Source organism: Condylura cristata, unplaced genomic scaffold (genome assembly GCF_000260355.1).
Source record: "Condylura cristata isolate star-nosed mole 26May11 unplaced genomic scaffold, ConCri1.0 scaffold00008, whole genome shotgun sequence".
NCBI lineage: Eukaryota > Metazoa > Chordata > Mammalia > Eulipotyphla > Talpidae > Condylura > Condylura cristata.
The window spans coordinates 35,379,108-35,402,250 of NW_004567109.1; the positions used below are offsets into that span (position 1 = coordinate 35,379,108).

At 37.9% G+C, this 23,143-nt stretch overlaps 1 protein-coding gene across 3 annotated transcripts in view; it reads left to right on the forward strand.

The window, feature by feature from the left end:
• NFIA (nuclear factor I/A) overlaps window positions 1-23,143 on the forward strand; it is a 349,822-nt gene that overhangs the window by 289,169 nt on the left and 37,510 nt on the right. For 2 of the 3 annotated variants that reach the window (XM_004679057.2, XM_004679058.2), the window contains exons 8-9: window positions 6,878-7,056; window positions 9,308-9,473. In XM_004679057.2, the coding sequence (XP_004679114.1) occupies window positions 6,878-7,056; window positions 9,308-9,473 (345 nt within the window). The remainder of the gene's footprint in view (window positions 1-6,877; window positions 7,057-9,307; window positions 9,474-23,143) is intronic. The other variant, XM_012722388.1, reaches the window with a different exon arrangement.

Consider the following 23,143-nt stretch of genomic DNA (forward strand, 5'->3'; position numbering starts at 1 on the left):
AGGACAGATTCTATCCCATAGGAACAGATTTCAATTTATTCCTCCCCACCTCCTTCCTTGCCTGTGATAGTATTAGCAGTTTAATATTTATTGATCACTTAACCATATGATCAGGAACTATGCCATGTGCCTATATATTGTCTCATTCAATCCTCAAAATAAATCTGTTGGGTCTTATTAGCACCATTACACAGGTGGTAAAATTGAGTCTGAGAGAAGAACAGAAACTCAAAGCATAGCTCATGAGGTCAAATTTAAAACCAGGGCCTCTTTGATGGCCTAGGTGTTAAGTCTCACTGCTCTCATGCTATCACCTCTGCGACCTGAGTTAATCCCCCACCCTGGAGGTGACCCACCATGGTGCAGCAGATCTCTCCTGTCTCACCTGTGGCTTCCCACAGTGTATTTCACTGCCTGTTCTACTCCCCACTCTGTCTTTGGTGAATCCTCTCACTGCCCCCCACAGCTCTGGCCTACACCCCAGATATTTTATGCAAAATAAATCAATAAATCTTTAAATTTAAATCCATGTCTGATTCCAAAGCCAATGATCCTCGTATATTTCTTCATAGGTTTAACTTGAAATAATATATACAAAGTTGTTGAAAATCAGCAAAGACTACAGTGAGCTAAATAATGGAATAATGGTGAAGGGGGGATGATCAGAGAGCTAAAGTGGGAAAAGGGCTAATGAAGTAGACCAGTAAAGAAAAAAAGATGGTTACAGTGGATGGTTAGTGGAAATATAAAAAGAAAGCTGATTGCTTTGTAAAGCTGCAAAAAGGTGAGGGTCCTCAAAAAACCTGGAACAAGGACACTGTTTGGCAGGGAAGAGGTGGAAGGGACAATGAATGTCCACTCTCAGCTCACAAGTGGGTGTGACAGGTATTTGGAGATTAGACAGGAATTTTGTGGGCCTACTCCAGGGGCCAGCAGATTATGGCCCACAAGTCAAATCCAGCCCTCTGCCTGTTTTTGAAAATAGAATTTTTATTGGAATACAGCCACACTCGCTGGTTATGTAATATCTATGGCTGCTCCTCCACTCGAGTAACAGAATTGAGTAATTGCAGCAGAAACCATGAGGCCTGCAAAGCCTAAACTATTTATTCTCTGACCTTTACAGACAATGTTTGCCAACCCCTGGTCTAGAATATAAGCCAAGGCCTTTGAGCAAGAAGTGTTTGTAAGTAGCTACCATTGGCTGAAATAAAAGTTTAAAAAGACCTGAGCCTCTCAATTTTTTCATCTGGTTTCCAAAGACATTGGACTTTGATCTCCCCCCTAAAGATACTCATAATTCAAATGGAATAGAATATACCAGCCTCTTTGCCAATCTAGTGTAGCATAAAGTAACTCTGTCTGGTAGCAATAATGTAAAAATACTCATGTTTTCTAAGTCACTATGCAATGTTGCATGTTCCTTGTCATTTTCCATGTCCACATCTTTTCATTTGTGACTCAGTGATGTTAAAAATGTGTGCTATGTTTGAAAACCTTAGCTTGCTTTGAGACAGTCTTGTGATTTAGAAATGGCTCTATCTCTGAAAGTTTTGAAAGCTATTTCCAAAGTCCCCTTGCCTTTTGTCACTGAATTCCATAATCCCAAACTTCTAGGCTTAATAGCGGGTCTGACTTCATGCACGATTTATAAATTATAGCTATAGACCATTAAGATAGATTTCTCAACTTCAAGTAGGTAATAATGGTATTATGTATTGTGGTCTTGAATTCTGAGGAAGCAAAGTACATAATAGTTGACAACACAAACAATTCACGTTCCATTTACCCTTATGGGAGATTTTTTTCAGTGCAATATGTCTTTCTCCTCCATTTTTTTCATCTATTAGAGTTCTGCCTTATTAAAATCTTTACTTCTGAATATGAATAGTTGAAAGTTCTTAATGCCACTTTTTGTTCTCTAGAAATGGTTATTTCTGTCTAGAAAACATCTACTGCTGAGGACAGTTAGGTAACTTACAATGACACCCACAGAGCAAAACAGTTTGGAATTGCACCAGTTGCTATTGAATTCGAGTTGATAAACAGCAAGACTTTGAAGTCTAGCAAATGCCAGGGCTTGAGTAGGATGGTTGGTGCTTGAAGGAAAGAAGGCTGTTTGAAGAGCATAGTGCCCCTAATGGAAGACTAGATTTGAATGTTTGTGTTGCTCTCAACACCTTTTCTTTGGATCATCTCAGAGAGATGAGGTTTACAGGCTCATGCTGGAAAGCAAGTGCTGACATGAAAAAAATCCAAGTCCCGGAGAGACTTGTGGGAATCTGTCACAGCTCGTGGACAAGAATAAAGCATTAAGGCAATGTCAGGATTATATAGACAAATATATGTCAGCCTATGAAATTTTGGTTTGAGGAAAAATGTGGCAGGGTTATTAGAATTCCAAGAGTGGAGTTTGGGCAAACCGTTGGAAGTATAGTTAGAGGGAGTTTTCTTCTTCTATCTCCTTTCCAAGAATGAAATATAAATTTACAAACTTGTCTGGCCACACCTCTTTGATATCATCTTCTTTGAGCTAGAACATATCTGTAAGTCTTTGTCTCTGTGGTGGGCTCTCAGATCAAGAACCACTTGTATCAAAATCTCTCAACATACACAGCAACGCAGTAACAGCCTTCACTTTCCCCATCCCCAGGTTTCATCAGTTATACTTTCAAGACAGAAGCAGTTTGAAGTTTAAAGACATGTGTGTAATTTTAATTTTAAACTAAAACCTACCTAGTACTTCTAAGAATGAGGGCTGGGAGGATGCAAACAAGTATCCCAACCTGCGTGACCTGCTTTCATTTAAAAAAACATATCCAGTAATATGATCGTTTTTAATAAATGACTGAGCCCTATACCCTTTGGGTAATTCTGCTTCTCTATTTCTTTCATTGTGGCTACTTTATTCAGAATGTGGAAGCAGTGCCATTCCAGCCAAAGGAACCTGATCAAATTTCTTTCCTTCCCATCGTATTTATATTCGTGAAAAGCCCAATCAGTTGTTTCAAATAAGTCTGGCCTTATTTAAAGTTTAAACCAGCAGTGAGATCTACCCAGAGTGAAATGTTTCTGATACTCTGCTGTTTCTGGCCTGGGGTACTAAGAGTATTGGACCCCAGAAGCAGCCAATTTTGTAGTGCCTTTTAATACACAAAATTGTATTAACATCAACATGGATACAGATGGATGCACTGTAATAAACTGTAACCACTTGAGAAAAGCCTTTATTGACTCTCAAGTAAATAATGCACATTTTAAAGGATCTAAATACGCATTTACATAATGTGCTATAATTTTTTATTGTGTCAACTACTCACACACACACACATCCATAAGAGATGTTTTTCTCCGTCAAAAATTTGGACTCCTACCATTCTTTGTGCATTGCATTAGCACCATGCCAGATTCCTAACAGTAGTTTCGCTCAGATAGGGCCCGATATGACAGTCTCATAGTGCATTCAGGAATTTTACTAATTGAGTGATTGATGGTACCCCCAACAATGCTTTCTGAAGTGATTTGAGACTACTTACTCAAAAACGTAGGCACACTCAGTACTTACAATTCAAGATGAAAGAGAAAAAAACAAGAAATAGGAAGAAGAAAATTAAATGTAGACAATGCTGAGTTCGTAACACTGAGCTTTAGAGCAATGGAAGAACCTTTGGAAGAACAGGCTTCATCTTCCAGTAAGAGTGTAATCAGCAGCTTCTCCAGAGAAATATATTTAGCAATATTTAACTTTGTGATGTCTGTCACACAACAGTTTTCTATTTGAAGAAGTTCAAGCTCAGACTCCTGAGTGTTTTAGATGCAGTTCCACAGTGAATAAATGGCTAAACCAAAAAGCCCAGGCCCAAGAAAGTAGGGGAGATGAAGGACAAGCCTTTGAAATGCAGACTCAGCAATTGTCTAACTTCAATCGACAAGCTGAATGATTTCCTGGTATTAATTAAGAATTAATTGATCTTTATGAAGTACTCATTGTAGAATTAATTGCATATGCTAACCTGTGTTCTCAGGTTTATCCCAGAATAAAGTAATGCTGCAAGGTAAAGGTGACTAAATGGTTTTTACAACATTAAAATTAAAAAAACTAGTTCTAAATGTAAATTGTTAATGGTTTTTGGACATGTTTAGCAACAACAACAAAGAGAGGGCAAGAATGTTTGCTAGCAATTAGCAGAGGGGTTTCTGATGAATTATTGACTCTATCAAGTTTCTTTAACATTTATCTGCCAAATCTTTGTTCTAGCAGTTTTTCCTCTTGGGTGGCATTCTCTGCTGACCACCACTACTTTGAATCTCACAACCATCCATCACTTTTCAGGAGCACCTAAAGCATCACCACTTGTTTCCAACAGGGTCCGCTTCCCCCAGGGGCTCTCGCAGAGTTGCTGTCATTGTGCTTGACATGCTGCAGGAGTAGAGTGTCTCATCTTGTCCCCAGGCCATGGCCAGTCTCATTGGGAAATGCCATATTCCATCTCTCATTAGAAACTGTTCAATCATGGCCCTCCCCTTTGGCTCACCAGATTAAGCCCAGCACTGCAAACTGGCTGCAGCCACTTCAGTGCAGGTTCCATCCCCACCCCAGACGTGACCCACATGGTACAGCAGATTGCTCCCGACCCGCCTGCTGCTCCCCTCAGCAGTCTACTTCATCCATTGGCCTGTTCTATTCCCCACTCTGTCTCTGGTGAATCCCCTCACCCCCTCTGCACCTCTGGCCTGCACCCCAGTACTGTGTGCATAAATAAATAAATAAATATTTTAGGTACTGTTCAGTCAAATAAATGCAGGGTTCTGGGTCAGAGTTTCTTGCTACAGGCAAAGTGACATACTACATTGGATGGTTCTTTTTTTTTTTTAATTACATTATTTTTATTGTGATCACAATGGTTTAAATGTATGATTTTAGGGTACAGGTGTCCACTCCTTCACATGAGTGTTACCACACCCCACTCACCTCCTAAACACCTGTAATCCATCACCACATTCCCCTGAGGACTCCTCTGTCTTTTGAACCTTAGGAAACTTTGGAATTACCTTTTCTTTAAAGCCAAGTGTACAAATTACAGAGTAAGAGATGACCGTTTAACATTTTAGCTTGTGGATTTTAACTCGTGAGATAATAATGGCTTCTAAGATGTGTCCTTTATTGTATTAAGCCCTAAGTTTTACCAGTTTTTCTACAAGCTGCCTGGCTCTTTGCCAGGTGTGGGAGTGTGTGTGGGGGGCAGTTATAAGTCTATTTACTTGTATAGTTATTTTATTGATTAGTGCACCATTGTGTATTTGATTCTTCACTGTACCTTCAACAAATACTTACTGAATTCTGTACATTGTTCTTAGGATAGCATATTGAATTATTCAATGAAGAAAAATAAATTGTTCAGATGAGAAGGTTAGGACAAGAGCAAAATAAGAAGATTGAAAGTGACAAGTTTCTGGTTAGAGTAGGTTATGTTCAAGCTGCCCTCAAGTGTATGATTAGGACAAAGTTCTGTGTTGGCTGAAAAAGTATCCCAAGCTCCAAGTAGAAGGCTAGGGTGATTTACTCTCTAGATTAAAGGTTGCTTGAAGGAAAGGGTTCCATCAAGCCATCTGCAAGACAGGGACTGACTCCTCCATATCTCCATTTCTACTCAGTGAAAACGACAGATGTCATCCTAAACCTTAACGCCCTAACCATTCCAATTATTAGTTAGAACATACCCTAGCTAAACATTGTCCACTAGAGTATAAAGGAATCCTTTTTTATATGCTCCCCCACCTGTGGAGTAGAGGCAGGACATGGGGCCTCTCTTGCTTAAGTGACCCTTCAGTGTTAGGAAAATCCTATTACCTCCAGATTTGAGTATTTGTTTTCTTCTTGCAGGGACTTTTTGAGTTAAAAGATTTTAAACTACAAAAAGGAAGGAAGGAGAAATCCATTGATTTGCTTTTATTCGATAGAGAAGTGGGAGCTGCCATCTTGATGTAACCTGGTTTGAGGGTTCAGCCCCTACACCCCACATAGTGCCCTCCTCCTCCCGCACAACACAAGGGTAACAGTCCTCTCAGGAAAATTATTAAGTACCTCACATAAGTTTTTAAATCTAAAGTAATCTCCTTGTACAAATGGAATTTTGCAGGGTTCACATATAAGGGAGTAATAGTTGTCTGAGCCTTTTATCAGTTTTTATGGGCAGCACGCCAGCACTTAAGCCAGGGTCACTGCTTACTCAGCCTGTGAGTTCCCCTTCTCTAACATTTACACATTTCTGAGTTTGGCTTTGAAATGGAAAGAAGAAAGTGACATAAACCTCTTGCGTCAATGAGGTACCCAAATCGCATAGGTTCACTAAGTGATCATTTACTATATTCTTCAAAAAATAAAAAGCCATCCTAAATTAGTCCCTAGAAATTTCCCTGAAAGAGGTATAAGAGCTTTAACAATGAATTATTGTCTGTGGCGAGTTCAGCACGAGAAGGGATCCATATGTGCAAACTAGAATTTGTCATATGTAATGTCAGTTAAATCAGGTCTAATCTACCAAATACATTTTTTATTGCTTGCTTCATTTAAAAGGCTCTTAAGGTAATGAATAATATGCAGCTTCACCAAGGATTATTAATACCTTTATAACTCACGTCCACTGAAAATAGAAAGACAGCTTGAAACTGGACCCTAATCTAACCTCCATGTTTGTCTTGAGCCTGTGGGCAGAAAATCTATCAGCCTCTCCAGTGTCCTGTCACAGGGGCAATCCTCTGAATTGGGTCGGAAGAAGAAGTGTGAAAAAAAAAAAAGAGCTTGAACAGGTGTCGAAGCTCTCACAAAGCTAGCCTTTCTCATCCTAAGACTGACTCGTGTTTTCTTTTCCTACAGCAAGTCCACACGCAACACCGTCGACTCTTCATTTTCCAACATCACCCATCATCCAGCAGCCTGGGCCTTACTTCTCCCACCCCGCCATCCGCTATCACCCTCAGGAGACGCTGAAAGAGTTTGTCCAACTTGTCTGCCCTGATGCTGGTCAGCAGGCTGGACAGGTGGGGTTCCTCAATGTAAGGAAACCTTTTTTTTCCCCCCATTTCTTTAGAAATATCAACCAAATGTAAAAATAACAAGGGGAGACCTTCTGACCATGTGACATTGTGCTCTGATATTGTGCTGACTGACTGTAGGCAAATGTCATATTTATTCTAGATTGTGGGAAAGTTAACTTGCACTAAGAGTGATTGGCCAGGGTTTAAAACAGTGTTTGTGTTAAATTTGCAACTGTCAAAGTTTATAGGTATAAATCATCTCAAGGGTGAGCTTTATAACCTCCAAAGGTCTGTGAGCTGATAATTCCATCTTGTGCATACTAACACTTGAGCTCATATAGTTAACAAAATAAAAAGACCAAATAATTTAAAATAATGATTTGGGGGGGGGCACAGTTCAGGGAAGGAGGGGGCACAGATGTTTCATATCAACTAAGTGGATATTTTTAAAAATACAGTCTTCTAACACTTTAGATCAAGTTGACCAGTACTTGAACTCAAGATGCTGGAAGTACAGTTTATTATAGTTTGTTATTTCTGCAAGTAGTTATCTTTCCCACTTATCTTTGTATAAAACTAAACATTATTCAATAGCTTCAAATGAAATGTTTTCCTTTTTATTTTCTGAAACAAACCATATAGTCACAATTTGAAATGATATTCCAGATGCAAAAGTGATTTTTTAAAAAAATGACAAATTTCATTTTAAATGGAGAATTAAATGTCTGCAGTACATAGTGATCCCCAAGGTCAATAATAATAAAAATTAATAGTAAACAACAGTCAACATAAAGCCAAATTTAATTTTCCTTTTCTCCTAATAACCTCACAGAAGTCCCTGAATAGCCATGATTATGAGTGTCTAACTTAGAATACCAGATCATATCCTCCATCACTGGTTCCTTCCCTTGCGGAAATACCTGACTCTGCATATCTGAAACAGAACAGGCAGCTTTGACTAATGTCTGGTGATGTGTTAGCAGATACATTTCTGTCTAGACAACAAATCGATACGGTGCCTTCTTCTTTTTGCTTGTGTATTCGTTTGCTCGGCTTATACTAAAGTGTTCACTTATGGACTTTTAGCCCACTCAGAAAGAACACACAGGCATTGCTGGCAAGAGAATGCACAGCATTCTGATGGTCAGACGAGATATCTTTGAAGAACAGCGCTACACATATAAATGAATATTGCTGGGGGAGTCAGCCTGCCCCTGTAGAACTATTACAAAGCCCAGGAAAGCAGTACCTCCTTCCAGTGCATTTTGGTCTGGGGCTGCAGAACGAACACAGGGTGATTGAACAGTGGCAGTGAAAGCTGGAGTCAGTCAAAACACTTTGGGGGGGCACAAGAAAACTGAAATGGTCACCAAGATCAAGCATCTGACTTTTTAATTTCTAGCTCTTTAAAATAGTACTGATCTCATCCAACGTAGCTGTCAAATGCCCAGTTTTATATTTTGATCAAAACCTCATAAGGCTTAAGGCAGATCTCTTTATGGGACTGTTTTGAAAAACTTGAAAATAAAATTGATTGTATTACCCTCTTCTGAGGGAAATTTTCTTTTGTTAGAGAGCTATTATTTGGTTGTTCTAACACCAGGCAGCCAAATAAATACGACTCTTATGGCACATGCTTATATAATTTAAATCAAAATTAGAAGTGATATTTTTCCCTAGCAGAATTTTGACAGCTAAATTCTAAAGTTTCTGTGCCTGATGTTATACAATATGTGAAAGAAATTTTTATGTTCACTTAACATATTTATTAAATGTTATATAATATCAACTTTGAAGAGTGAAAATAAAATATTTTTTACCTCATGCATATTTAGAAGCTTCATTATCTCTCTATAAATAGATATATGGAACAATATTGCATTCTATACAGTGCATATATTAAATAAATATTTAAGGATCATGATAAAGGTAGCAATTCATGCAGGATCAAAACTTGTCCAGCACAAGTTAGTTACTCAAATGACAAACCCAGAGTGACCCTTGGCAGGTCATGTCATGGAACAATAAGAAAGGTAAGAGGAATCCAAGAGATAAGTGTCAGGGCATCATGCCTGTGTTTTGTGCACTCTCTTGACTGTTGTCCAGCTCTTTCATCTACATGCGCTTATGGAAGACAGCAAGCAGCTAAAATACTTAGTGATTTACATGAAAGGTGCTTCATGAGTCTTTTGTTTTTAGAGGCCACTAATGGCTGGTGTCTGTTTCTTCTCTTTCTCGTGCATGCGTGTTTTGTTTCCATGCTCTGCAGCCCAACGGGAGTAGCCAAGGCAAAGTGCACAACCCATTCCTTCCCACCCCAATGTTGCCACCGCCGCCGCCACCACCGATGGCCAGGCCTGTGCCTCTGCCGGTGCCAGACACGAAGCCTCCGACCACGTCAACAGAAGGAGGTGCAGCCTCCCCCACCTCACCAAGTAAGTATGGCTGAGACAAGGCGCCGGTCACAGTCACCTACACAGCTCTGTGTGCTTGACTCCACACCTAGGCTTTGTCCCGCACTGCCCTAGTGATAGGCACAGATCCCCACTGGTGGCTGCCACAAGAGCTTGCAGAGCCAAGAGCAGACCACAGTGAACTCTGCTCTGGGGACTATCAGTGACAACAGATGTGCCAGTGAGTGGGTATGCAGGTGGATCAAGTGGCATAACTGTTCAGCCAGGATGAAATCAAGCTATGAGCTGTTAAAATTTGCATCTTACTTGAGTGACCTTCAATGCTATCTTCATGATCATCAAACAGCACCTACTCAATTGATTCTTATTAGCAAAAATTCCTCATATTTCTATACAATCCTGCCTTCCAGTAACTTAAAATCCAAGAAAATGTGCTTGATGAGCTACAAAGGATAGACTTCATACATCAAATAGAAAAGTTTAGATCAAAGTAACAATTCTGAGGTGTGTACGTTGAACATCCTCCAAGAGTGAGAGCCTGGCAGAAGATCAAAGCTAGAAGCCATGGAATTGCATGGCTAAGCTTGGCAGGGAGAGGACAGAGAAGTAGGATTGGATAGAAAAAGAAATAGAAACCTTGGCTTTTCTCTGAGTACTCTAGAAATGGGGAGACAATGTAGGATTTCAAAACTTTTTAGAAGATGAATTATAGGAAAAACAATTTGCAGATATTTCCTGATATTTTAGAGATGGCAAAGGGATAGAACAGCTTGAAAAAACAAATCTGGAACCATGACAGAAAGAGTGATGGCTGGAGGCAGATTATCCAGGTGAGGGATGGACTAGCTCATCTTCAGAGAGGGTGTGATGAGTGCCTTCCCTAAAGCTTTACAGTGGGATCAAAGTAAATAAAAGGGTGAATAAAAGTGAGTCTGGTACAGTGGCCCTAAAGAGAGACTTTCAGGAGGTCTTCAGAGGAGGTGAAACTGGAAATAAAGAATCTACTGAGGGAAAACTTAGAAAAATCCAGGAAGTAAGTGTTTAGATCAAGTTACTTGAGTATCCATAACAGAAGTTGAATGAAACACCACAGAGTGGCTTTTATAGACTAAGCTTTGGGGTTGTGCAACCATTCAGTTGAATGTAGTTGAGAATAATCCTGGCTTCTCAGACTACTTACTTTCACTGTTGGGTGTAGAAAAGAAAGGGTCAAACAGGAAAAATGAGCCTGTGTTGACACCATGGTCATTGGATTTAACTCTGGGGAACTGAATCCAGATGGTCCAGAGTCCCTCATGGACTTGTGTCTGAGGGTTGTCTGGTATGTATTCCTTTTTCATAATACATGCAGAAATGAGTGATATTGTATATGGGTTATGGCAAAATGTATGGCAAAAAAGATTGAGGGTTCAGAGACCTATTTGTCTTGGTAAGAGACTGTTCAAAGCTTGTCAACAAAGGAGTAAATGCTTAAGTAACCAGTGACACAGAAAGCAAGACATAAGTTTGGTCTGTAGGCCTTGGGAGCTCAGTTTGGAAAAACTTCTGAGAAGCAGAGATGCATAGGTGTGTCATGCTAATTGGGTATTAACAAACATCTTCAAACATCAGAGAAACAACCATCCCCAACTCTGTTTAAATCTAGTCACTGAGGATATTGGCACATGGATGGGCAGCCCCAGGCCTTTGAGCCCTGCACATGCGAATGTGTAGTACTTTTCTGTATAACTTCTATGTCAAAACACTGATGATAAAGTTCTTTAAAAGTCTAGTAGAAATATTCCACCCATTCTATGTGAACATAATCTCACTTCCATTATCAGTGCTTTACACACTAGGGTGCACTTTTTAGTAATGAATGAGGGATTTTTCTAGGCACTGTGAAGAGTGGAATACTAGATGCAACTGTCTGAAGAATAGACACTCAAATCCCCATCTTTCAAATGATTCACTGAGTTCCTCTACAAGTCCCAGTCTCTTCACCTGGCAACCCTGGTGGTAATACCAACCAGGGAGGCTTGAGTGAAATGAGCCATGATAAATACTGCCACCAAATGAATTGGACATTTTATTGCCAGCTCAAACTCTTACCTAGCAGAAGGTGTCAGGCTTAGTTAATGGTGAGATATGTTTGTAGGACCTGGATAATGTACTCAGCCTCTAAATCAGGTTGAAGCCTTTGTGTTCACTCTTCTGGACTATTCCAGGGAGTCACTCTTAATACCTTGTTAAAAAGATACCTATCATTCTCTTATGCCAGCCTCCAACATTCCTTCATCACCCTGGGAGGAAAAAGGGAGGTGGCTTGGCAGATCTAATTTATATGGTTACATGTACTTTAGGACAGTATTTAAGGATATTTGGGAAAAAGGAAAGTATTAGGAAAGAGAAGCCTGTAGTTTTATATAGGTAATTTGATACTTTTTGAATCATAGGATTCTAGGAATGTAAAAAAACAAAATGTTTGATGGCAGAGAAAATTCCTTATCATCATAAAGTTTAGATCTGTTTTAACCCTGGGGTTTGCTCTATTCACAAAAATATGTTGTTTCACAGTGATATATCACCTTACTATCTTCAACTTGATTAATGACCATTATAGTCTGGAAAACCTGTTATTTACAGTATAGAAGAAACCTCTCAAATTAAAATCTCACGGCCCACTGTTCCATATTGAAAAGAAATTTAAGAATCCACATCAGAAAAAGTCCTCTTCTATGCCTGACTTCTGAAGCAATAGATAAATAAAATACAGGGGGGAGATCAGGTAGAATACCAGAGTATAAACTATACTATCAGAGAATGTAGTTTATAGCTGCAGGCAAGTGTGCTTCTAAACACTGAAATCCGGAATGATACGGAGACACTCCCCCAGTCATGGGCAGCGCTGGGCCACCACAGCCTTCCTTACAGGGGGCCTGCCCACCCTGTAGGACACGGGAGGTGCAGAAGGGTGTCTGCCTTCACCTGTCTCCCTGAGGTAAAGAGGTGAGGAAGAGGGGTCCAGTTTCTGCTTCCAAAATCTACAGTCTAGAAAGCGTTAAGTGAGGGGGTGGCGAGGGGCCAAGACTATATGGAAGCGATATACTTCAGGACTGAAGTAGCTTCCTCTCCCTTAGCATTCATCTTTGATGTCGACCTTCTTTCAATCATCTATTCAGCCCTCAGAGACTGAGCACCTGGCATGTGCCAAGGACTGCGTTAGCTACTTGGGAAGCAGAAATGATTCATCGCTGCTCTAAGGAAATGAGGATGTATTGAGGGAGACAGCGGGTAACTAATATAAAGTGGACAGCAGTGGAATGGAGAGATTGTTAGCAGAGGGCTTGGGATGGAGTTTCTTCTAGGTGTGGAGACTCAGGTAAAGATTTGGGGGAGGAAATGGCTTCTAAACTGTTCAGTAGGAATAATATTCTGTTTATTTGGTCAGAAAGAGAACGTAGAATGTTTCTTCTGAAACCACCTTGAAGAGAAGGCCTGAATTGGATTACCACTGAGTGAAAATTTAGAGTCACAGTATAGTTTCATGAAATAGGTGCTTTCTTAGAAATTAAAGCCACACAATGGCTGGACCCCGTTTATCTTTGTCAGCTTATTGGAGTTCAGCTTTAACTCGAAGAAACACCATGACAGGGTATTGCGTGCAGATGTTCAAACCCCAGCAGAATGTCTGGAATGGAGCCTTTTTCCAAAAACACTAATTGTATAACCTAGAACAGCCTTTTCTATTTAAGGGGTTGAGATGGCTTGCAATAAAATACGATTTTAGAATTTGGAAACCATGCCAAGGACCTCCTATATTGCCAGCTTTCCCAGGCCTCAACTACTTTATCTGTGAGTGGGAAGAGCACTAACTGCTCTCCCCACTCTCACAGGCAGCTGGTCAGGACGAACAGGGGTGATGGATATGCAGTGCTGTAGACAGTTAGAAGTCCAGGGCATCATTTTTAATATCCTTTGCTAATGAAATACAAATGGCTGCTGGCCTAAAGCAGAGTATGTATTTTTAAACTAATCAGTTGCCCCTGGCACCAATACTCAACTTGCTCACAGCTGTGGCCAACAAACAGAGGTAAGACAAATTTGGGGGAAAATTGCCTATGAAATAAATACATTTTAATGGGAAAAATCCTTACCAGTGCCCTACAAAGCAGAGGAGGCAGAGTGGAGACAACCACTTGGATCTCTCTCAAAGAGAACTTTAATGTTGTTGATTTATTTGGAGAAATACTGACATGCTATGATAACTAGGAGGGATAACCTATAAGAGTAATTCACACCCAGTGTATTCCATTCCTGCTGATTAACTACCTTCCTGGACTTGGATACCCAATGAAGGACTATCTCTCCTGTCCTTCATTCATTCAATAAATAATTATTGACCAGTAACCATTTGCCAAATAGTAAATGTTAGCATTCAGCAGGAAATGAAAAAGACATTCCTGACCTCTGCAGATTTTATTTTAAAGAAGGAAGAAAGTCATCACACAAAATTGTAAGTACTGTAGGTAGATGTAATATAACATAGTTATGTGTAAATGCTATGAAGAAAAATGAAGCACACAGGGGTCAGGAGTAATGGAAAGAGGACCAGCCATAAATAAACAGGGTGATGAGGGAAGGACTGTCTGAGAAGGGGAAATTTGATCAAAGACTTGTGGGAAGTGAGAGGGTGAGCCATGACACTGTAAAGGGAGAAACTTTCTAATAGGAGAAAAGTTAGTCCAGCCTGCCATGTCTGAGAAACAGGCAGAACGCCAGTGTGGTGAGTGAACGCAGGTTGGGTGCCAGGTCAGGGAAGGGGGTCACGTGGATGAATTTGGGAGCTCAGAAAACAAGTGATGTAGATGCTTGTAGGTCAACATAAGGATTTTAACCTTAACTGTGACCAAGGGAGTGAGATGCAGACCAGAACTATAGTGCTGTCTACAAAATCAGGTAACAGAAACCCCATGAAGCCATTGCTGAAAATGCATTGCAGGCAGCAAGAGTTAAAATTGGGAGAGACCCTTAAGAGACTGGTTTGTAATAAAAAAATACAATGAGTGTCTCCTACTTGCCAGCCACTGTTGTAGGCACATGGGATGCACAAGTCAATGCAACAGAGAATTGCCTGCCTTTGTGGACGAACAATAGCTAAAGTATAAGTAAACCAAAAAGTAAGAGACCAGATAGTACAAGGGAAAAAACTGAAACAGGCAGGTGAAGTTGGGCCTGTGGCAGTAATTCAGGGAGAGTTGCTAAACTGCACCCACATGGGGGCAGAGGGGGTGGTGAGAAATATTTGAAAGGTAGAACTGACAGCATTTCCTGCCACATTAAATGTGGGTTGAGAACTAAATCAATGGTTTCTCCTTAGGAAGAGTAATTCTTGGCAAGGAGTGGAGATTAGAAGTTTGGTTTGCCTGAGTTATAACTGAGGTGCCTATTGAATACCTTCCTGGTGAGACTAATTATAGCAACATCCTACCTACGACGTGCTTTGCAGTCCATTGAGTTTTTCTACGTGGACCATCTCACTTATTGGAAAGGCACTCCTTTTCAAACATCTAAGGATAATGCAATAGGAACAATCTCTCATTATATTTAGCTCTGTTTGTGATGTGGTCATTCAAAATGCACCATTCATTTTCTTAAATATATTGTAGGATCCAATTTTTATGTAATAGGTTTCAGCAAAATTATAGCTGTAAAAATGGACTTTTTTGCATGTGTGCAAAATGAGAAATAATGTTAAAAAATGTATTTATAAAATAAAAAAAGAATTATAATGAAAATCAAAAAAAAGGACTATTTCTTGAAAAGAGATTGAAGATTGGTGTATTAGCCTAGAATTATAAAAACAACTTTTGAATGATTATGAAAATCAAATGTTTTCCCCTTTTTTAATTAATTAGGAACACAGAAACTCAAAGAATGCATGAAAGATTCATAAGCCTTTCTTCCTCATGCCTTATCCTTGAACTTTTGATTTTTTTAAATTAGAATTCAATTAAAATAGAAGCATGTCCTATTAGGTTTCCTTTATTAATAATTTTCATATCTCTAATGAATCTCATATATAATCATTATATGATAAATATGAACCTCTTAACCAAGAACTTAACAAAAATCTACGACCAAGATCGAAATTTTCTAATATAACAATTAAGATATACTCAGTGCTTTTTGGTTAGCAAGCCTCTGTACACATCCTCATTATTTTAGTCCACCTTCCTTGTGTTCATGCGAGGTCAGGATTTTTCAGAAAAGGAAATCAATATTAAAAGGTGGAGGTGGCCTTCCCTGGTGGCGCAGCAGGTTAAAGCCACAGCACTAAGACGCTCAAACCACTTCAGCATGAGTTCCATCCCTGCCCAGGAGGTGTCCCACATGGCTCGGCAGACCTCTCCTGACCCACCCCTGCAACCTCAGACCTTCCCATGCTCTGCACAGTACTTCCTACTGTGACTGAAGACGTTACAAAGTGCCATAATGTGATTTCCGGTTCCTTGAGAGCCATGATTTCCAGCTCATGTATGAAATGAACCACAGCAACAAAGTGTGAGATCTTACTCATGAGTTGGATACTTTCAATAACTATTTATCTTCTTGGAAATTCTCACATAATCCTATGAAGTAAGTATTTTCATTAGCCTGATTGAGAAAGATGAAGCGTGGAAGGATAAGATGTTTTACTCAGGGTCACTCAGTGAGGTATAGCAGAGCCATGTTGCACCCCAGCCTCCTTCAATGTGAGTCCATATGCTTGGCCATAGCATCTTCTGAGTATCTTTGATTTAGCCCAAAAGTGTCCATGTTTTTGCAGTGAAAATCCTATCTGAGAAACTTATAGCAAAAACTTGCAGTCACTCATACTTGAGTATGATTTGAGTTTCTGTTGCTGAGAATAACTGGTTAGCAGGAGGAGAAAGAAAGGAAAGATTTGGGAGACAGTACAGCAATAACAGTAAAAATTAAAAAAATATGTTGCACATATTGTAAAGAAGGCATAAAAGTAGCAGATATTGAAGACCAGTTTCTTTGTTCTTCAGAACACTCCAGAACTAGAACTGTTGTCAAACACTGAAAAAAATTGATTTCTGACTTTTCTCCCAGATGCTACCAAATCTCCTTTTCACAAAAAAAAAAAATTATGTGTATAACATATTGTTTTAATCACTTATTAAATTTAGAGGAAGTCAGTGAATGATATGCATATTTGCACAATTTTTAGATGACATGAAGGCCATGTTTCCTTTTTCCAAGAAAAATTGCTTGATAATTGCAAGAGAATTTAAAAAAAAAAAACTAGTGTTCTTTTGAAAAATATTTTTCAATTCTGGTATGCAGATTTTTTCATTATTCTTAATTTTTTTTCCAATTTGCACCAAATAATTATCTCTTAAATGTACATTTCCATTAGTTTTTATAGCATTATAGATTCTTAAACCAATGTTACAGACAGATTACAAATCAATTCCAAAGAATTCCCTCCTCATTCTTAACAATTTTAGGTTAATGTCTCATGTTACTTAGTGCAGGAATTTACTTTACTTTGATGTATTTTAAACATGGATTGGAGTTTACCTGTGCTGTTGTTTTCAATTATATTTTTATTTCTCAGATGTTTATTAATTAGAAAAAGACCCATATTTATATTATTTTAGTATAAATAGTATTTTAGTGTACAGTGAAAGTAACATGTTAAAAGAGAAAAAGATATTATTCAGTGAAGATTATTTTAACTATCCAGAAAAAATTAAATTCCTCACACCAAAACAAATTCCCCATGGAGGAAAAGTAAACATAAAAAAATGTTAAAACTAAAAATACTACACACAAAAATAAGACAATTTAAAAAAATAACACTGGAATAAAGGTATTTCTAAATCAAACAAAAGCCTAGAATCCATAAAAAAAAAAGATTGACGAGTTCTACTCTAAAGATATCAAGCATTTTATACACAGGTGAAAAAAATATCATAAAGTCAAAAGACTAAAGATAAAAGTGGGAAAATATTTACAACACATGTTATAGACAGCTAAATTAACTAACATATCAATCATTTTTAAAATTCAATTAAAGACTAAAACACAAGAGAAAGTTGAGTATAAAGTTAGAAAAATGAAAAACAATGAAAGATATCTCATTCATGTAACATGAAAGCAGTACGTATGAAAACTTGAATGACAGTTTTGCCTATCAGATTAACAAAGATCAAAAAGTATCCTCCCCAAATATAAACAATGCTATAGAGGACAGGTAGTCACCTGACTATAAAAAAAAAGATTCTTCATGACCTAAATATTTACCAGTATGAAATGATTGCTGATAACCTAAATGTTTACCGATATGAAATACTAAGTACTCTTAAAACTAGACACAAGTCTCTATGTGTTCACCAAGCAGAGTACAGGAAAATATGTGACGAATACCACCACACAGTGGAGGGCAGACAGGCACAGTCACTTGTGTGTTGACAGGTAGATGCTGGTTTGTTGGGAAATAGTTTTTTGGTACCTTAGCCAAGGAGAATGAAAGCTGTTAACTGACTTTTAGATCCCCTTTTATACGCCATGTAATGATTTTTCTATTTTACGAAATACTTGTCTAGTTATCTAAGGTTTTTTTAACCTCATTAACTATAGTGACTAAAAGCCACACTTTGGGGAAACTGGGAGGGGCTGACAAGGAGGCAGTTTATAAAGTCCTGAGCAGTCTTATCTTTGTATCTAAACTCCAGGTACACTAACCTGAACTGGTTGTGAAAGCAAAAATGTGTCATCTTTCAGATAAAGGATCAATTTTTTTTTTTTCCCCTCACAGCTAGAATTTAGTGTAAGGTGGCATTTTAGTTCTCAGCAGTCATTATTTAGTCCCTAATTTCTTCTTTGGGAACCTGTTGAATACAAATGTACATGTGCTATCTTAAATAATGATTTTTCATGAATACTTTGAAAAATATTTCTACTTTGTGTACAATTCAATTTTTATTTTTTTTTAAAGATTACTTTTTATTTATGCATATAAGAACTGGGGTACAGAGCAGCGGTGTGGGGCTGAGAGGATTCACTAGAGACAGAATGGGGAGCAGAACAGGCAAATGTACTGAAACACACTGCTCAGGAGAGTGGGTGGGACAGGAGAGGTCTGCTGTGCCATGTGGGTCAGCTCCCTGGCCGGGGATCAAACTCATGCTGCAGTGGCTGCAGATAGCTTCATAGTGCTGTGCTTTAACCCCTTGCACCAACAGAAAGACTCCAAATCAATTTTTAATATTCACATTGTACAGCAAAGAAAAATAATTACACTTGAGTAGATCTTTTTATATTCATTACCTTAGTTACCTTTGGTCACTATTATAAGTCTGCAAAATTGGAACTGTTAACCATCTTTTTAGAAAGAAGAAACTGAGCCAAGACAGTATTCAAAACAAGGTGTGTTAGACTCCAAGTCCAGTGCATTCTGCTCTACCAGGACACATATGAAGCATTGTATATCCCTCCTGTGTAAACCTAAGAGGATCCCATAAAGAGCTTTTATAATATTCCAAGAAGGACATAGTCCTGGGTACATTGAATTAGGAAAACAAACAAACAAACATAGAAACAATAGCAGGTAAACAGAGAGTAAGAGAGAAACATTGCAAAGAGTGACAGAAAAGAACAGAGAATAACATTCACTTAGGTTATCATAACCCATTCAAGTCTTATTTTTGCCTTAATTAAAGATTACAAAACAGGTACATGACTTTTAAGATTTTCTTTGTAAAGTTATTATGTGGTAGGGTAGGAAACTTGAAAAATATAGAAACTTTTTAAAAAGAAAAGTATGTTCTCCCACACCTATACTATCTATAATTAGTATTTTCTGATTTTCCCCCAATTTTTTTCCTTGTGAATGTTTTGCTTTCTGTAACAATCTGTAAAATGATTGTGATCATATAAATGGTAATAATAATATTTTGTATATTATTTTTGTAATTTCTATTTTCTTAAATGCATGTTTGAATTTGGTTTTTTTAAAACAGGATAGAAATTTAAGCAATTTTTACCTATTCCCCTATGATAGCATGTTAGCTCTTGTCCATAGAATGTTTACACCTCATGTCCTCTATTGTGTGCTTTTGTTCCCAAACATGAATGACTTCATTCGGATAGATCTTGAGACTCAAAACTACCAGTGCAAACAGTGATTATTCCTTGTAGTGACCAAATTGTGTTCCCAAGATTCTGCCAGTTGACACCTTGCAAATTATTTATGAATAGGGTCAAAATTTTAACCCGTGAGAGATTTGAATATTAATTTTTTTAATTATTGGAAAGAAAAAAACACCTTGGATGTGCTCAGTCCTATTTTGAAATCAGTAGACCCCCTGGTTGGGTGACAGTAGCATTTTTTTCTTCAGTTCTTTTCATATGAAGTACAGTGTTATGCTGGGGACTTCCCATCTCATTGGTTCAGCCTGTCTTTAGAGATCACTTCCTGGGTCTCCCCCGTGAAGAGAGTAATTTGTTAGACATCCACAAATAGGTGAAGCCTTCATTGCAGGGCTAACACTATTGGAGTAAATATACTTATTATGCTGGGCTCTTTGTATAGAAAGACTCAGAGAGATTAACTGCCTGGTTAAAATCTCATTTCTAGTAGGAGATGAAACAGATTCAATCAGTATTTTCTGGCTCTAAAATTCACTTTCTATTGACTATATTGTATTGCTCAAAAAAAAAGTTTTATTTGGCATTTAAAGTTTCCATTTGTATTTATTGAAGATTAAAAATTACAGGAAGGTATTTCAAAATCATCTATAATCCCACTCTTCAGAGATAATCACTTTCTGCACACATTCTAAACATAAGTGATCATGATGTGTGTGTGTAAGTACATCTCTAGATTAGGTTTATTAAATGATTTTATTAATTTTACTTCATGTAATAGACACATCATTATATTATATATAATATATAATATAATAACTATAATATATAATAATAATATTATTATTATTGAAGTGACAACATTGATTATGATTTAGAGGTACAGGATCACCCCCTTCAGGTGTTACCACATACACCTAAGGCCAAGACACCAAAAGTCCTCCTCCATCGTCCATTATATCCCTGCCCACTTCACTTGTAACCTTAATATTTAATGCATGAATACTACAGTGTATGCATAAAACATTCACTAATAAACTGGCTCCAATTTGTTGCTCTTGTAAGTAATGCTGTAATGAACATCTTGGAGCATAAATCTTTATCCATACTTTTAAGTATTTCTTTGGGATAAATTCCCAGGAGGTTTCCAGACGTATATTGCCTCTGTGAAGCCACAGAAACCTTTCAAGGGGGAGCAATCCAATATAATGATCTCAATTTCTTATTTTAGTAAACCCTAGCTGGATCCATCTTTATTCCCTATGGCGATGTAACATCACATCCCCCTGTACCTAGCCATCTGCATTGTTGCTGATGATCAATAACTATGTTCTCTCCATTGACCAACACACATCATACATATAAAAACAATGACAGTTACAAAAGTTGGATTTGTCATCAAAAATAGATGAAAATTAACTGAAAAAGGCTATCTCTTCTTATCTTTTAAAATTATGATGAAGAGAGAACATTCTAGATAGTTTAAATAGACTTTATACAAGAATCATTCATTGCTAAGTGCCTCCGTATCTCACAGATTCGGGAATCATCTAGTCAAAGAAGCATCTCCAGGTTACAAGTAGCTCTGATCCCTTCTCCCTGCTTGCACATGAGTTGTCTTAGACCTTTTCTGAGTGTCTGATCATGATAGTTCGAGTCCCTAACTTCCACTGAATATTCCTAATACAAGTAGAAGTACTAGCAGAACAAAGCCATCTGGCTTAATTATTATTTTCGTGATTTTTGTGAACTGTTGGCACATTAGACACATCATGCAAATTGTTGCCGTCCATGTTAAGTAATGCTAATCTGTTAAAGTTCGCATTTCATTTGCTTTTCAGGAAGAAAGCTGTGGGTATGTTTTTCTGTAAAAATTACTAGTGATAAGTAGGCTTTATTACATGCCCTGAGAACTATGGAGTTTTTTTGTTTTGTTTTTTTGGTGGTGTTGGTAACTTGTTTGTAGAGGCGATAGATTTGCAGAGATGATAGAATGAGGTGACTACTACACAGATGTGCTCAAAATAATGGAAATTCAGTGTGGTTATCTTTTATATTCCAAACATCTGGGTAAAAATTTCAGCTTCTATTCAGTCTTGTGGGGATTTTTAAATCCCTGAATGCTAGATCATGTGTAAGCAAACGTTGTGTTTCCTTGACTGTATATGGTTATTAATAATGCTGAGGCAGGCCCTACAAACTTATCAATACTGATAGATTGCCTTGAAGGAAACACACATCAATACCTCCATTCTTTTTGTGAAAAGCATTTCTTTTATGACCTTGCAACAAATAGTGCTATTCAAGTTCCTAAATGAGTTAAAGTGTAATTAGCCTATGTATTTTTTTAATAGTCTCTGCATTGTTTTAGAAATGAAAATCTTTTCACCGGGCTTTTAAAAATATATATGTGAATTGTTCAGTGAAAAAAAGATTCTAGAAACTGTTTCAAGTAGGTATTTCATCATCTCACTGTTTCAATTTACAACTGAATGGCTTCTCTCTGTCAGGTATCATTGATAAACATTTAATAAATGGCAATAGAATACACAGGAATCTGTTTAAGTCTGCACCCCTAGACTTGTTTTGATTAATTCTGTCCAATAACTAGCACATTCCTGAGCAGGTAGTCAAATCACAGCAAGTCTATTTTGAATAAAATTGAGTTTGTGAGTGGTTATTTTTAGAGGGAAATCTCCATGTGGAATATGTCCAACATTCTTATAATGAGGGAATATGTGAACTATACATTTCGAACTATAAAGGGTTAGGTTTTGAGAATGAAGATATGTAGTCTTCATCGGGTGTTGAGTAGAAATTTAGTAACTTTATTTTATAAATTTTTTCTCCCTTTTAAGTAAGCAGTTCAGAGAACTAAGACAATTTTAAAATATCTCTTTTCTCTAAAGTTGCTATTTATTAATTCAGATAATGCTTGTCTTATAAAACTTAACTCTGTTGGTATGTGACTAAGAGAGTTCTGTAATTCATCATGTCAGAATGAAAAAGACCTCCTATAAAAAATAAATTCAATAGACTAACAGCCCTTCATTTTCAAACATTTGGGAACTTGATCCTTGAAATTGTATTCCTTTTCCCATTGGCAGAGGCATAATTTGTAATGTCCTATGATTTCCCCTTTCCCTCTCTTCCCTAGCTCTGTCCCTCTGTGTGTGCTACTTCCTTTGTGACCCTCAAACCACCTGAACCTGAAAACCAAAGCATCTTTTCCATCCTGTTGCAAAAGCCACCTCCATCCTCTGTTCTCCTGCCAGGTGTCACTTCTGTCCTTTAACGGCATGCACTTTTTAATTTATACTATGTTAGGCACTCTTATTTCCATTTTCTATACTCAACTCTCCTGTGTTCAAGGCTGGCAGTGTGTCTTGCTCACCGTTGTGTTTCCCATGATATGCCAGTGTTGAACTGGCACAGAGTTAGCTATGTGTGAGAATAGAAGAATAAAAGAGAATAGAAGAATAGAAGAGGGGATTAAGGGGCCCTCCTTGGTGGCACAAGGGGTTAAAGTGCAGCACTGCAAGTTGGCCGCA